Genomic DNA, 16,966 nt, shown 5'->3' with positions numbered 1-16,966 from the left:
CTTCCAGTGTGCACAAATATACCTCCACATATTCTGGCTATCTAATTGTGCACTGATAACAAGCTTGCTAATACCCATTCCTCTTAAAACAGACACCCAGAGTTGTCCACAATTTAGTGGGCAGTGGAAAACTGTCCTGTGATTCGGCTCACAGGACTCCTCGGTCTGTTCTAAATGGGCTCTGGTGTCCCAGTTTTATTTAAACTTAGTTTTATGGGGGTTTTTTGGACAATTTTATCTGTAACTTTTTTACAACTGTACTTAAAAATGGGTCTGTTTAACTATAAACTTCTTAATGAAAACAAAAGACCTTTATATTCAACTGTATGCAACACATGCAGCACATGCAACTCAGCCAATTTGTTTTCTGCTTTCAAAAGATCGCCTCGAGTCTCGTTAAACCGTCTTGCTTTGTGAAATATTGAAAAGTGGAGAGACTGTAAGGGTTGATCTTTCATAATTCACTGTTACATCTCTCCCTATGAGTATCTCATAGGTTATTTAAGACTCAAGCCTCACAATAATACGTCCCCGGATTTGTGCAAAACCCATATTTTCCCTCGATTCTTTGTGTAATTCCAGAACCCAATTTTTCCCTCCCTCCTTATGTTCTGGCTCTGATCACGTCTCTCCATTCACTCTTCTGTCTGTCTTCTCCTCCCGCACATTCTGACTAATGTCCTTTAAATACCCCTCTGTCCCTCCCTTCTTACATCTCTCTTCTTCTTTGTCCCTGTGCTGTCTTTTATTCGATTCTGATTTCCACCCACGACCTCACACCTCTTCATTTGCCCTTTTCCCAATTTACACACGATCATTTATGCCCACCATCCCTTTGCCCCTGCCTCCAGGCCTCATCATTTCCCTGCAGCTGCTGCGAGGTGAGCTGGAGCAAATCAGACGGGAGAACCAGGCTGTGTTCAACAGGGCTTTGGCACTTACACGCAAACTGGGTTTCCCAGATGTCATCTTGCCAGGTAAGGAGGCAAAAAGTAGAGGGCTATAATGGACAAAGAGAAGTTCAGTGTACAGCCTCAGCTTTAAACTGTTAAAACATCTAACTACATGCAACCTTTACTGTTTTAATGCCTGGCATCCACTAGAGCATCAAAAAGCGAAAATCATCTGAGCAGGTAGCAAAGAAAACTTGACATTCGCCTCCTGATTGGATGTTATAAGTCACATAAATTAATCCAAAAGGTTTTAGCTTGGCTCACACACCTTCAGTTGTTTAATCCTTTATGGGTAATTCTTGTCTTGTCCTTCTCTGGCAATTGATTATCTTTGTTTTCCAAATATACAGGAACAGTTCCACCTCATTACTGGTCCAAGCAAAGAACTCTCCAGTCTTACTATTAGACCAAAAACCAACCCTTTGCTTTGTGTGTACACCGGCAAATGAATGCCAATAAACGTGAATGGTCATGTTGCTCGGTTTACAGGCATGTTATTATAGCTATTCCAATCTGGATAGAGACTGGAAAACATGTAGGTGTGAGTAGCATATTGCACTAGTGGAAAATAACACAGTAAGTACATTTACTCCAGTACTCCACTAAGGTACTTGCACTACGGTAGAACATTTTCATTTGATACTGCTTGGTACCCCTACATATCATTGTACTTTTTCCTGCTGATGTCTGTAGGTGGTTTAGCTGACAGAAGAATGACTGTACTATTTATCAGGACTTTACTTTAGAATATGGTACAATTTATAAAGCATAGCGCTTGTACAAAGTGTATGAAATCAGTGAGCTTGCATCACATTTCAGGAGTCTTTAAGTAATCTTTGTTTAGAGATGATTCTACTGTAGCCCTCCCTGCTTAGAGAGTTTGAAGCTCTCTGTATAAAATAGTTAAAACCAGCGGATTACAAATCTAATGTTATATACTCCACGGCCACTTTGTTGGGTACACCTGTTCTGCTTCATGTTAATGGAAATATCTAATCAGCCAATCATGTAACGACAACCCAGTGTACAGACATGGTCATAATGATCTGCTGAAAAACTCCGTATCAGAATGGGTGAGAAATGTGATTTAGGTGAAGATGGCATGGTTGTTTTTGAGTATTTCAGAAACTGCCAGTCTACGGAGGTTTTCCCACAAAGCCATGCCCACTTTTTACAGAGAACGAGGATAACCTTATTCTTCTTCAGACTTGTTGATGCCAGGCTGGTTTGAACTTACAGGAGAGCACCTGTAACTCAAATTAGCACATGCTACAACCAAGGTATCCAGAAGATCATCTTTGAACCCACAACATAATGAAACTTGAAGCAGATGGGCTACAGGAGCAGAAGACCACACATGCCACTCCTGTCAGCTGAGAACAGTAAACTGAGGCAACAATTCACACAAGCACACCAAAAACAAGCAATTGAAGATCACAAAAAATGTTGTTTGTTTTAATGAGAGTCAATTTCTTATAATTTGGCCAAAACAACATGAAGGCACGGATCCGTGCTGTTCTGTATCAACAGTTGAAGCTGATGGTGGTGGTGGTGACATAATGGCGTAGGGGATATTTTCCTGGCACACTCTGGGCCATTAGCACCAGCTGAACATCATTTAAACGCCACCTGCCTGTGTATTGTTGCTGACCATGTCCATCCATTTATCACCACTGTGTATACTATCTTCTGTTGACTGCTTCCAGCAGGATGAAGCACCATTTTACAAAACATCAATCATCATAAACTGTTTTTCCAAGCATGACAATGAGTTGACTGTACTTCAATGGCATCCAAAGTCACCAGATCTCAGTCTAATAAAGCCCCTTTGAAGTGTGCTTAAATGCAAGATTTACATCATTGTGCAGCTGACAAATCTGCAGCAACTGTGTGATGCTGTCATGTCAATATGGACCAAAATCTCTGAAGAACGTTTTCTCTGAAGAACGTTTTCCACAACGCTGGATTGTGGAAAACCTGGCCATTGAGAATTCAGACTCTTTTAAAGGTAAAAATGGGTAATGTACAGTACTAGTAAGGTATACCTAATGAAGTGGCCAGTGAGTCTATACGCGTGACACACAAAAACAATTTTTTGCAGGAAAAAGACTTTCCCTTTTATACCAAGTACATTCAGCTTGTGTTCTCTGTGTACTTGAACTTACATAATAAGTAAGTAAAACTTTTAATTGAAATGGCGTTATGCTATGTTGTTGCCACTGCAAAGTACTTTTTCCACTCCTGGTGTTTTGTAGACTCTACGTTCTTCGCTCTCTCTGCGCGAGATCAGCATGTAGGTCAGGTGCAGAGCAGATTTTAAAGAGCAGAGGTCTTTAAAGATAACTCAAAGAAAGAGAAAAGGGAGAAGTGTGTTTATTTCGGAATATTTCATCAGCTGACATTGCAGTGCTTTGTGTCTACTGAGAATGCATAATCCTGTCCTCTCCTCCCCTCTCCAGCTTATTTCCAGTTAGCCTGAAATACCTCCCAATATCACTCCTTGTGAGTCATCTGTCCCCAAGGAAATGACTTGATATAAATAACTATAATCTGATTTTATAAATAACTGCAATATCTGCATGCACTGTTGCTACTGATATTTCTTTCATTAAACTCTGACCGAACAAAAGGTGCTGAGGCAGTCATGAGCTGGTTTATTGCAACTCAGTGGGGTCACTTTGCATTGAGGAGAATGCGACATACAGTGCACATTCAAGTCCACATGAAGGCTTAATTTATGTTGACCGCTCACACTTCCTCTGTGGAGCAGAGGCTCGCATGAACATGGCTGGAGACAGGGTTGTTGTCGTAGTTGGGGAATTTCAGAGATGTCTTTGCCTTCCTAATGCAGATTAATTGTTTTCCAACTCCAAACTTCCAGATTATTTTTTCATACTCAGCTGACCTCAAAGTGATCTTACTTGAGGCAGTCACATTTTCAAAAGTCCCTCTGGAGCCACAAAAGGCTTCATCATTTTTCTCTCTCTCACGAACAGCAGCGTTCTCTCTGACAAATCTGTGAAATCATTTCCCCTCTAAGTAAAATTCGGGCTGTTTAATTTTCCTAGGTGACACACGCAACGACCTGTATCTGACCCTGGAGCGGGGGGAGTTTGAGAGGGGCGGCAAAAGTGTCCAGAAGAACATCGAAGTCACGCTCTATGTGCTCTACGCCGACGGCGACACACTCAAAGTATGACGCATGTGCACATGAGTTAATACGTGCCATATCGTCAGTATATGAACTACAGCAAGTCTGCTTTTTTTGCAGGATTGCATCAGTTTAGGCAGTGGGGAGCCTAACACCTCTGAATATCGCTCGTTTGTCCTGTATCACAACAACAGTCCTCGCTGGAGTGAGATGGTCAAGCTGCCCATTCCTATAGACCGTTTCAGAGGCTCCCACCTACGATTTGAATTCAGACACTGCTCCAGTGAGTCAGTAATGCAACCCAGTGGCACCCCCAGTACACACGTTTATTCGGATGATTGCTCACAGTATGCAAGGTTTATGCAGCATAGTTAAGTATATGATTCAGGATACTGTGATGTGTTTCCTTTCAGCTAAAGACAAAGGGGAGAAAAAACTGTTTGGTTTTGCCTTCACTCCTCTGATGAGAGAGGATGGGACCACACTCTCAGATGAGAGTCATGAGCTGTATGTGTACAAGGTAAGATGCTGCAGACATGTGGTGCTCTGCAGCAGCTGTAGAAGGTGACTCATACACGAGTGAAAGTCCTGCCTTTATGCAATATCTCATCCTTGTTAGCTGCCTGACATGTCGTCAGTTTTTGATATGTGATCATGCATGTGTACTTAGCACATTAAAACATAATTATATAAATAACTGAGCGAAACACCGAGGTCTAGTGTGGCACTTGGCTGGGTTTTTTTTTTACTGCTCCCAGAGAGAAGAGCCAAATTCATTTTCCCATTTACCATTTTTGACTGATATTTTGCTAAATACGCTACATATACAAGGCACATTCACATAGAGCTTTTATACTATACACGCAGGGCTTCTCCTAACATGCACGTATTCTGATGGATAAATCTGGGGCAGTTTGGGGGGTTTGGTACCTTGCCCAAGGACACAAGGACATGGAAGTTGGAGGAGCTGGGTACCTTATGTTTAGTGTAAAACCCGCTCGACCTTCTGAGCAACAGCTGCCAGAAGCCACAGCTACAGCCACCCTGTTATTGACTAGAACTGCAGCTCTTTTTGCTGCAGTATTCTTTCATTAAATATTAATTGTCCACATGTGTGTGTCCAGCTCTTACTGTTCCATTTCAATCCTCTAGTGTGATGAAAACGCCACCTTCAGCAACCAGGGCCTTTATCTGAGCCTGCCCTGCTGTAAGGAGGACTTTAACAGCTGCCCCAACCTACCTGCTAACCTGCCCTTCCAGAGAAGCCCCAAAGAAACCTTCTGGGTCTCTACGATACTCTGCTCCACCAAACTAACACAAAATGGTAATCTACCACCTTATACATGCTGCTCTTCCATGCTGTGTCTTCCTGGTCAGCTTATTTGGCTTTCTTTCTTTCAGTGGACCTTCTGGCTCTTCTTAACTGGAAGGCCCACCCAGACAGGGTGTTGGACATCCTCGGTCGACTACGCCAAATCAGCGGGGAGGAGATTGTCAAGGTTATTATTTCTGTAACTGTAGCTTTACTGAGTTCAGTTTTTTTGACAATATCTGAAGATCATTTGTTTTATTATCCTGTTATGATTTTATTTTGTTTATTTGCTAAATATTGTGTTGTTGTGATTAAGGAGTAGGATTTCTTTGTGTGCATCCAAAATACACGTAAAGTTTTTGTAGTATTTAGAGAAATTGCGTTGAGCTGGTCTGTCGAGCGGTCACATTAGCGTGTCAGGAAAAAAACAGAAATGTTTTTAAAATGTTTGTGATGACGGGGCTATCCTTTTTTCTTTTGTCCTTGTTTCTATTTTAGTTAGCAGTAAAGCCTTTAATGCGATGCTTGTTTTGAGACGTGCTCTTTTTGTTCCCCTCTCTTTGCAGTTCTTGCGAGATGTCCTGGATACGCTCTTCTGTCTTTTAGATGACAACACTGATAAATACGGGCCGCTGGTTTTCCAGTCTTTGGTAAGAAAATGAAAGGAGCTGTACTCACAAATTAAAATATGTATTGTGACTTTTAGGTAGAGGAAGTGTTTTACAACTTATATGTATTTGTGTGCTCAGGTCTTCATCATTAACCTGCTCAGGGACAGCCGTTTCTACCACTTCAGACCCGTCATGGACTCCTACATACAAAACCACTTTGCAGGAGCTTTGGCATACAAGTATAAAAACATTTACCAAATTCTTTGAAGTTCGTCTGTAGCACAAATAAAGAAGAAGCTCAGGTTCTGGTTTTGCGCAAAGTGTCTTACTTTGAGACAATTTGTCTGCAGAGAGCTGGTTCGATGTCTAAAGTGGTACATGGACCGTTCAGCCGAGGTCGTCCGACAGGACCACATACAGGAAGCCATGAGGGTAAAGTCTCGCACTCATTCGCTTCTGGTTCTTCCTTGGCTCATTCTGCAGCGATTAATTAGCATGGCATGAGGAAATGGTCAAACAGATGTGCTGATAAGGAATAATGTGACATCGTATGAGGCCTCAGGAAGCGGATGTCCTTCTGAAAGAAAAGCTAATGAAAGGAAGTTATTAAAAATGACATACAGAGTGCAGCATTTCCATGTGCTCTTTGAATTTCCTTTGTGATTGAATCTCTTAAACAGATACTTTGTCACAGGGCCTGATTAAAAAGCATTTGTTTTATGTATTGATTTTCAATATTCAACTCATCCAGCATGCAAGTTTCATTCTTTGTTTGGAAACTGATGAAGTGAGCACCAACTGACTCCCTATCTACATCTCCCCAACAATCAACTCAGGCGTTAGAGTATCTGTTCAAGTTCATCGTCCAGTCTCGTATCCTGTACTCAAGAGCCACCTGTGGGATGGAGGAGGAGCAGTTCCGAGCCAGCATCCAAGAGCTTTTCCAGTCGATCCGCTTTGTCCTGAGTCTGGATAGCCGCAGCTCAGAGAATCTGGTGTTCACACAGGTCAGACGCTTCACGCTTCAAACTACTCTCAAAATCCCCCTTATGTCACCTGCTCACCAGCCATTTTTATCTTTTGTTAAAAAAATTTTTTGTAATTTTCAGTTTTATTCACTCTCAGTTTGCATTCATATTTCATTGCTTGAGTTTGTTAACTTCTTTTATTCCTGTGACTTTTATTTGTTGTGTTTTTTTGATTGATGCTTCCATCCTTCACTGCCACTGTTGAGCCCTCCTTGGCTTGATTTTTGGACAGTCTAGGGCTTTCATCAGCTGCATGCCTCTCTGTGTTCATGCTCCTGGGCTCTCGTCCTCCTCAGTAAGTGACAGCGCCCCCTTGTGTTTGTTCCACAATGCAGCAGATGCTGCACAACCTGACCCTGGATCTGAAAGATTAGATGTTTTAATTTGAGAGTAAATATAAAATTAACTAAACCGTTTTGTGCATCAACACATTTGCTGGATTCCTTTGAGTTTCGGCTTAATTTGTTTTTTCCTTTTATGTGTGTATGTCATGGAGAAAGGCCTTTTCATTCATTTGTATTATGACTTTCAGTTTATTTGTAGCATCTTTGAAACTGAATTTTTGTTCCCTATGTATTCTACTAATTGCAGCTCTGTGTTTTGTTTCCCTCTCAAGGCAGCGCTGTTGAACAGCTTCCCTGATATCTTTGATGAGCTGCTGCAGATGTTCACTGTTCAGGAGGTAGCTGAATATGTCAGGGGCACCCTAGGGAGCATGCCCAGCACAGTGGACATTGGCCAGTCTATGGATGTGGTCAAGCTGCAGTCTATTGCTCGCACAGTCGAGAGCCGCCTCTTTTTCTTCCCCGGTGAGACAATTGTGAAGGTTTTAAGAAAATGTTTTTCTCTGAAGATGACAGAACAGCATGGTCTGACAGTTTCAGCCCATGCAAATCTAATGTGCGTAAAGTGTGTTTTTCGTTTTATATTCAGTTTGCTTCCTTCTTTTCTTTCCCCTTTTGCCAGAATCTCGTAGTATATTGTTGCCAGTGGTTTTACATCACATCCACCTGCATCTACGCCAGCAGAGGGAGCTGCTCATTTGTTCTGGGATCCTGGGCAGCATTTTTTCAATAATCAAGACAAGCTCAATGGTACAGATCCCTGTTCTCTGTGCATACTTAACACATACTGACGTATTGTATGCTAATGTTTTTTAGTTGCGCTGCATCCGTCAGTTTACTCCTTTGGTTTTTGTTTTCAGGAGTCTTCTGTTCAGGAGGAGGTGGAGATGATGGTGGAGAGCTTACTGGATGTGCTGCTGCAAACTCTTCTGTCCATCATGAGCAAATCTCACTCTGTGGAGACATCCAGAGGACAAAGATGCCCCCAGTGCACTGCTGAGATAACGGTAAACTGTCGCGCAAGCGGCATCTTTGATGGACAGTAAAAATAAATTCCATTTAGTTCATCTTTTTCTTCATTAACCTTTCTGTGCCTGCGATGTTCTTGCATGCAGGGGGAGTATGTTTCCTGTCTTCTGTCCCTGCTCCGGCAGATGACGGAGATCCATTTTCACCATCTACTCAACAACTTCCACAGCAAGGAGGAACTAAAGGTGGGAAACTCTCTGAGTCTCAAAGCTTTGTGCAGTGGCCTATTTACTACATTTCAGAACTGCATACTCTTTCTTAATATATTCCTCTGCAGGAGTTCCTGTTGAAGATCTTCTGCGTGTTTCGCAATCTGATGAAACTGACTATCTTCCCCCGTGACTGGAGTGTCATGCGGCTCCTAACCAGTCAGTGAGTCTGCTTTTTCCATTTCTATCATGCAGTCTTTGTCCCAGAGATGGTAAGGGAATACAGCCAACCATTAGATCAGGCTTTCTTCAGATAATCCTACTCTGAAGGTGACGCTTGTGTTGCAAAATGTTTCATCTATTTTTGGCACCTAGCTCATTTTGTAAGCTGACAGGGTAATGTTTGCTTTCTGCAGTATCATCGTAGTGACAACACAGTTTCTGTCTCCGGCACTGCACAAGAACTTCTCAGATGCAGATTTTGATTTCAAGGTGCGTGTTAGGAGAGCAGCTAGTGCTCACTACACCATGAAGCCACACAGCAGCTAACTAGCGCAATTTAAATGTCATTCAGTGTTGCGTTTCTTTACTTTTGTTTATAATTCTTTGTCTGTCAGGTGTGGAACTCCTTTTTCAGCCTCACTGTGCTGTACATCAACCAGCCCAGCCTGCAGCTGGAGTCATTAGGTCCTGCAAAGAGAAAGAAAGTCCTAGATAAGTAAGAGTTTTTTAATTATGTGTGCTTTCTTCCAAGCATCGTGTTAATTATGTCATTTTCGACATTTGATCTCTTTTTGCTGTTCTATTTGTAGGTATGGTGACATGAGAGTTATGATGGCATATGAGCTCTTCAGCATGTGGCAAAAATTAGGTTTGTGATGCCCACTTTTAGCACAGACACATACATGTATCACTAACAATTACACTACTGTACAAAATTCTCAAGCCATTCCTCATTTCTGTTTATTTTGATAGGAAAACTGGGAATTGGGTGGAACGACTTATTGAAACGTGCAAAAATCCATGAAAAATAGTGACTATAAGGCAAAAACAGAGTTTTATAGTTACAATGTGCTTGAAAGGCAGTATTTGGTATGACCACCTTTACTCTTCAGCACAGCCTGAGCTCCTGAGAATAGTTCTCCAGGCTTTTTGAAGGACGTTCAAAGCTCTTCTTTGGATGTTGGCTGGTTTTTGTTCCATTCTTTGTCACGATGATCCCACACTGCTTCAGTAATATTGAGGTCAGGGCTCTGGGGAGGCCAGTCCATGACTGATAATGTACACTTTTACTTCATTGACAGTGTGTTTGGGATCATTTTCAAGTTGAAAAATGAAGCCTAAGGCAATCAGAAGCATTTTAGATGGTATTGTGTGGTGGAATAAAACTTGACTGCACTTTTCTGGCTGCACCACCAGCTGAAATGCGGTCCCAAATCATGACAGATTCTCCATGTGTTTTAGAATTGCCTGTAGACACTTGCTGTTCTACCTTTCTCCTGACCTCCTCTGTACATATTGAAAGCAATTTGAACCAGAAGTTTCATTTGGATTAAGCACTCCATGAAACTTGTGGCCACTGATGCATTGATGTCAGGTGTCCTCCACTTGACCAATTTCCTCAAATTCCACTAAAAAACTCACCATTTTCTCATATACCAAGTTTGCAGCTAATAGCTCTTTGGGATTCACCTTGCTTGCAAAAGAATATAGTTTAGGCCCATCAAACTGTGGTATTTTTTGTAGCTAACAAAAGAAATTAGAACAAGTGTGTTTTTGTGACATGCTTCTAGCAACAACATGCATAAAAATACAGTTTAGAACTGATTGTATGCTAAGTTGTTGTTGTGTAGAAACAACAGAGGTTCATTCTTTGAATCAGGCATGTTTTTTTATGCTTGAAAAACCAAGTGTTAAGTTACTTAACATCTGTTTACATCCCTGCAACCCTGCATCCAATTTAGAGTTGGGGGGTTGCTGGAGCCTATGCTAGCTAACATAGGGTAAGAGGCTGTGTACACCTTGAAGAGGTCACCAGGCTGTGGCAGGGATAACACAGACACAGACAACCATTCAATGACCAATTAATGTAACCCCACTAACCACATGTCTTTGGACTGTGGGCGGAAGCCGAAGTACCAGGAGAGATCCCACACAGATACAGGGGAAATATTCAAATTCCACAAAATCCAGCAGGTGATTGGTAGATTTAAACCCAGGACCTCCTTGCTAGGAAGCAACCAGGCTAACCACCATGCCACCCAGAAAAAAAAGGGATTTCTCAGAATGTTTTTTGAAAATGTACAAGTACAGTGACTGGAAAAAACATGAATGACAGAGCAGCTGATGCCCAAAGAAGAACTATTAAACACCCTCAGAAAACCTGGAGAACTATTGCTCAAGACCACTTTAAAAAAGTAAAATAAGTTCGGCTACTTCATAGCAAAGTATAAAGAAATAAAAGGTGGCTCAAGACTTTTCACAGTACTACGTATATCCATGAAATTAGTGCAAACAAACTGGTCTGTCTGTATGAATCTTCTTAATCCAGGAGACAATAAGCCACACTTCATCCCAGGAATGATGGGTCCCTTCCTTGGTGTTACGCTGGTTCCACAGACCGAGGTTCGAAATATTATGATCCCAATTTTTCATGACATGATGGATTGGGAGCAGAGGAAAAATGGAAACTTCAAACAGGTAGCATAATTATGACATTGCACTATGAAATGAACCCATTGTTAGCTTGCAGCGATGGACAGGCTCTTTGTCACATAACATCTTTTGGCTGAATGTGTTTGTGCTTGTGTAGGTGGAGGCAGAGCTGATGGATAAGCTGGACAGCATGGTGTCGGATGGGAAAGGCGATGACAATCACAGAGAGCTCTTCAGCCTGTTGTAAGCATCAAACCCGTGTTTAGCGAGCCTGTGTAGTGATATTCAGGATAATGCCACTCTATTAGTATTTCCTTCTAACACGCTTCTTTTTTGTTTTGTCGTCACCCGAGGACCCAACTGTTTGGTCCGTATCCAAGGTGAATGGACTGGCAGACATATTTATTCATATGTGTTGCATTTCTGTGCTCATCGCCTTTGGTAAAAATGCTTTAATGTATTTTCTGTGCAGCCTGCTGGAGAAGATTGAGCAGGAGACCTGGAGAGAAACAGGAATCTCATTTGTCACATCAGTCACAAGACTTGTTGAGCGAATACTAGATTACAGGTAGGCTAAAATGTAGTTGTCATCTTAACTATGTTGCTTTCTAATAATAAATCGCAGAGCAATAAGAAGTAAACACGTCATATTTATAGGGACTGCATGAAAGGAGATGAGATGGAGAACAAGAAAATTGGTGGCTCTGTCAATCTTATGGTGAGAAGTTTCATGAGTTTTTATTCTGGATTTTATAAAAGCATATATTAATATTTTCAAAATTGGGGAGACAAATTCACCATTCGTGTTTATTTTGAAAATCAGAACTTCTACAAATCAGAGGTCAACAAAGAAGACATGTACATCCGTTATATCCACAAGCTGTGTGACCTGCATCTCCAAGCAGAGGACTTCACAGGTACCTGAGATATTTAATGGAATATCCTTTAGAGTTTGCACATGAGAATTAAATAAATGCAACAAAAAAATGCAAGATTTGACCTTCTCTCTTTGCCTCTGTGCAGATTTTAATTCAACTGGAGTGCAAAAAAGTCTCTTTTATGCCAGTCTGAGATACTGACCTTTCATATTGCTGTTTTATGACTGCACAGGACAATGATGCAAGCAGCAGAAGGGAGGATGCTATTGCTGTGTAGTCATAATTTGCAACTTTGTGGACTGTTGTTATTAGCCTGCTAGCACTACCCCCACAGTTTTTAGCCACACACACAAGTGAATTGTTCCTGGTGAAATTCAGTTTGACTTCATGTTCAGGAGAGCGTGTACACGTGCATACCCTTTGATGGACGTCTCCTTCATGCTCCAGTTGATTTATTACTCCTGCACATGAGACTTTACATACTTACTAGCTTTGCTTCACATAGTTGGGGTTTTTTGTTGCCTAAGAAGAATGAGCTATTGAGCAGGTAGCTGCAGTAAGTCAGCTTTCAGCATCTGACACTCGGGGATCGTCCTATTCAAACTGGGGGAAACTTCACTACAGCTGACTGGATTCTTTGTTGGGCTGCAGATGAAGAAGATAATAGAGAAACTAATGGTGTGCTAAAAACAGAGACATCACACAAGTGTAACGACACCCATGGTTAAATAGATAGCTTAATATCAGGTAGAGATAATTATGTGCTGTTAGCTTAACATTAAGAAGTCAAACTATTGCATGGCGGTTGTACAGCCAGCTTTTTTATGTAAGTTGTAAATGTGAGATTTATATCACATTTATCCATTTTATTTGGAGAAGAAGGGGCTTTACAGTACATTTACGATGCGGTAATGTCACTTTAGTCACATAAAGCAGAAATCAGGGGAAGTTGTCGCGTAATCTTACTGTGTAAATGGCTTGTGTGAGTAAAGCTTTACTCACATTATCTCACATTATCAGCAGTGGTGTTATTGTGTGCGCATAAATGTAGCCAAATGTGACTAATTGAATTCAATCTTATTCATTGCCGCTTACGTAAAACAAACAACAGGCAGCTGGGAAAATGACCAAAACACATTTAAGTGTCCAGCAGAGTTGGGTGTGATTGCACATGTGGTTATTGTGTGAATCAGAACCAACATTAAAAAACTTTGCTTTTTTTTTTCCAAAATATGATTCAATTCAGAAGGTGGGATCAGCGGGTACAGTGGGTTCGTAGTGCTGGAACACTTACTTTTTTTTTTTTATTATCAGTTAATCTGCCAATTTATGTGTTTACCAGATTAATCATTCATTATGTAAAAAGTCTTCTTTGGACACAAAGGATAATCAGCATAAAATGGATTTTAGTGGAAGTCTAGTGTTGGTTGAAAATTCAAATAGTCCAACCAACACTCAGAAACTCAAGGAAACTTAGTTTATCATTTCATAAGACAAAAATCAGCAAATTGTAACAACTGAAAATCTTTTTGAACTAATAATTTCAGTTGTACTTTATGTGACATTACACCTACCAAAGTGTGTTGACTTTTTCACAATTAACAAAGAGTCCATAGTGGAGACAACTCACTATCTATTTGTTTAGTTTAATAAAATTTTTTTATACTCCTCACGGTCAGAAAAATAAACAGAGAGTTGTTCATTTCATACTTAAAAAAGTATAAATACTGGCTAATATATATATATATATATGTATATATATATATATATATATATATATATGTATATATATATATATATATATATATATATATATATATATATATATATATATATATATATATATAAAAACACCCAGCACGCCCCTGCGGGCGGTTTATCCTTCAAGCTCGGGTCCTCTACCAGAGGCCTGGGAGCTTGAGGGTCCTACGCAGTATCTTAGCTGTTCCCAGGACTGCGCTCTTCTGGACAGAGATCTCCGATGTTATTCCCGGGACCTGCTGGAGCCACTCGCCTACATATATATATATATATGTATATGTATATATATATATATATATATATATATAGAGAGAGAGAGAGAGATATATAGATATAGATATATATGTACAGACTTAGTTATTTAATAAGTGATGCAGAAGATTCTACGATGTCTTTTAACTCAACAAGACCGAGGCCTATTAACTTCTCCTCAGTGATCACAATTGACTTATTGGACACGACTAAACAATTCAATATGCAGCCGAAATCTGAAACTGCCCACACGGAGAGGCCAAACGCCTTCTAGAGAAAAGGTTTATGGTCAGTTGAGACAAAGATTGATCTCCAATCTACAAGCTACAATTGGCTACAATGACAAGAGACATGTTTGGACAAGTAAAGGTGAGGCTTCAGACCTAAGAACACTACAACGCCAAGCATGGTTGTGGTGGCATCATGCTCTGAGGCTGTTTTACTGCCAGTGGTACTGTTACATTAGACAAAATGAATGAAATAGCAACCTCACCTCAAATCAACTTGGACATAATTGGTTATTCCAACAGGACAATGATCCCAAACACACATGAGTATTGGTTTTGGAATGGATAAAGCAGGCTAACATTAAACTTCCTAAAAAATTAATTGATTACCCTTAAAAGCCAGATCTGTGCCAGGAAGCCAACCAATTTAAATGGTCTCTGCCATTCTGCCAAGAAGAAGGGTCCAACTAGAATTACATTTACCAAATATTAGCAGAGGTGTATTTCAGCCTATGAATATACTTTTGGTCTTGCTTGAATTAGAGAAAATCCAAAATGAATTCAAACTTGTGCACACAATTCTTGTTTTGTTTTTTTTAAACTCATTAAACATGTTGTATGCTGCGCAATTAGTAAACCCTGGAAAAAAGAATGATTCAAAGAAACCATTAAATCCCAAAGTTGCCATGACATCCATGCCCATGATTAGTCAGCTTCAGTCAAAACTATATTATAGGTCTGATATGGTGTTAACTGTGCAGATGCTCCCTGTAGTCTGACTGCTTTTAAACAAAACCATGATTATCAGGGGAGCTTAGGTTCATCCGACTGTTTTATGTCATACATCATCTGTTCACAAAAACTGGACAAAAAAATGTAACTGTGCCTAAAGCCTTTGGGTTTTTACTTTTATAGAAGGTAATCTCAATTTTTTTTCATACCCTCTTGACAACAGAGGCAGCCTTCACCCTCCTGCTGTACTGGGAGCTGTTACAGTGGGAGGACCGGCCCCTAAGGGATTTTCTTCACTATCCCTGTCAGAGCGAATGGCAACGTAAAGAGAACCTGAGTCGTAAAATCCTCCACTACTTCAACAAGGGCAAGGCAAGTGAATATTTTTTATACCTTTCCTTTGTCTCCTGCTCCTGTTTCCGCTGACTTAAATCCAGTGTTTCATGCAAATGTTAAAGGCCTGTAATTTCTGACCTGTGCTAACCTCTGACTGCACTGCAGCGGAGCCTCCAGCAGCGAGTCAAATGAGGAAATGAAGTAAAGGCTGAGTTAACTTTATAGTGATGGATTGATATTACTAGGTCGTGCTGGACAAGTCACATTTGAAGCTAAATCAACTTAGATAAATGAAGGCGACATTCAATTTTATAGCTTTTTTTTTTTGCTTTTTGTTCAAAGGGCTGTTTGTTCTCATCTGCAGTGCAGCTGCTCCCAAGTATAATCAGATTTCTCCCTCATTAAATCTGGGAGTGAGTCAGAGTCTTGTAGTGCTTCTATTCAATGTTTTTCCCAAGTTTTTAGTGTGTTTTACATCTTTTGCCAGCCCCAGTAATTGCATATCTCCTCTTATTTTTCATAAGTTAGTCCTGCATGCTTCTTTTAAACTAGAATTCAGAGGGGCGAAAGAAGCACTAACCCTTCACCCAACCCTGCAGTGTAAAACCATGCTGTATAAAAGCTTTAAAATGTAATTTCATTACTTATTAGCATTTTAAACTGTAATTGTGTTATTATTACCAGTATAGGCTCTTTATGAATATTTCTGTAGAGCATTAATGCTGTGTTAGGTGGGTAGTGGAGCTACTGTTCTACTATTCTATGCAATCTTCAGTTGTTACATCTTTTTACTGTTTACTGTGCAACCCAATCATCATATGTGGAAAATCATTGCAACTAAAACCAGTTAAATTAAGTTAAGAGTTCTCTGTGCTAAAGTAAACACAGACTATCATAATACAAATACAAACATGCTGCCTTTGCACGCAGCAGCGAGGGTCAGATTTCTGTTCAAATGTGATTTGCTTCCCAGAATCATTCCTCCCTGGCTGGTATTCATCCACCAAATTGAATTAGTTGACTGGTGTTGCTGCTTTGGAGAGGACAATGCCCTCTGGACTCTGGGAGCAGCTGAGAAAGAAATAAAAGTGGCCTCCTTCATTAAATCAGTGTTATTGCTGCTCTCGTTTAAAAAGGGAAGCTGTTCTTTACCTGCTGCTGCATTTGTTACAGTTCATACACGGCGAACAGAAATCTGTATCTGTTTAAAGGAAAGCTTGTGAAATAAATGATGAGACTTAGAAAAATGTTTCTACTGTGTATGAATCAGAGAGAAAACAGCTAAGCGAGGTTACGTTTTTAGATCTTTAATACTATGCTCGTCTTTTCCTCTCGTTTAAGCACAATTTTAACACATTTTAAATGTATTTTGTAACACATTTAAAATAAACTATGCTAACCACCTTCACTTTCATACACCGCTCTGAAAAGAAATGTGACTAATAATGCTAGTTTATTTAGCAGCAACAAATTGTATCTATTAAACATTCATAGCATAATTACAATAACACAATAATAGAAAGGGCTTTGCAAAGCAAATAGATTATA

The 16,966-nt window shown here is 40.3% G+C and overlaps 1 protein-coding gene across 3 annotated transcripts in view; it reads left to right on the top strand.

Annotated features, from left to right (window-relative positions):
- Positions 1–16,966, top strand: part of LOC101466595 (dedicator of cytokinesis protein 3) — a 53,263-nt gene that overhangs the window by 22,955 nt on the left and 13,342 nt on the right. For all 3 annotated transcript variants that reach the window (XM_012917856.3, XM_023154928.2, XM_012917855.4), the window contains exons 14-38: positions 852–977; positions 4,022–4,146; positions 4,225–4,387; positions 4,518–4,624; positions 5,257–5,428; positions 5,506–5,603; positions 5,983–6,066; positions 6,166–6,266; positions 6,378–6,459; positions 6,864–7,034; positions 7,672–7,864; positions 8,022–8,149; positions 8,260–8,406; positions 8,515–8,613; positions 8,706–8,800; positions 8,994–9,069; positions 9,195–9,295; positions 9,390–9,448; positions 11,129–11,277; positions 11,390–11,475; positions 11,586–11,612; positions 11,705–11,800; positions 11,890–11,950; positions 12,056–12,149; positions 15,306–15,454. In XM_012917856.3, the coding sequence (XP_012773310.1) occupies positions 852–977; positions 4,022–4,146; positions 4,225–4,387; positions 4,518–4,624; positions 5,257–5,428; positions 5,506–5,603; positions 5,983–6,066; positions 6,166–6,266; positions 6,378–6,459; positions 6,864–7,034; positions 7,672–7,864; positions 8,022–8,149; positions 8,260–8,406; positions 8,515–8,613; positions 8,706–8,800; positions 8,994–9,069; positions 9,195–9,295; positions 9,390–9,448; positions 11,129–11,277; positions 11,390–11,475; positions 11,586–11,612; positions 11,705–11,800; positions 11,890–11,950; positions 12,056–12,149; positions 15,306–15,454 (2,789 nt within the window). The remainder of the gene's footprint in view (positions 1–851; positions 978–4,021; positions 4,147–4,224; positions 4,388–4,517; positions 4,625–5,256; positions 5,429–5,505; positions 5,604–5,982; positions 6,067–6,165; positions 6,267–6,377; positions 6,460–6,863; positions 7,035–7,671; positions 7,865–8,021; positions 8,150–8,259; positions 8,407–8,514; positions 8,614–8,705; positions 8,801–8,993; positions 9,070–9,194; positions 9,296–9,389; positions 9,449–11,128; positions 11,278–11,389; positions 11,476–11,585; positions 11,613–11,704; positions 11,801–11,889; positions 11,951–12,055; positions 12,150–15,305; positions 15,455–16,966) is intronic.

The sequence above is a fragment of the Maylandia zebra genome, linkage group LG20 (genome assembly GCF_041146795.1).
Source record: "Maylandia zebra isolate NMK-2024a linkage group LG20, Mzebra_GT3a, whole genome shotgun sequence".
NCBI classification, from domain to species: domain Eukaryota; kingdom Metazoa; phylum Chordata; class Actinopteri; order Cichliformes; family Cichlidae; genus Maylandia; species Maylandia zebra.
The sequence above is the reverse complement of the archived record's forward strand: the minus strand, read 5'-3'. Positions and strand labels throughout refer to the sequence as shown.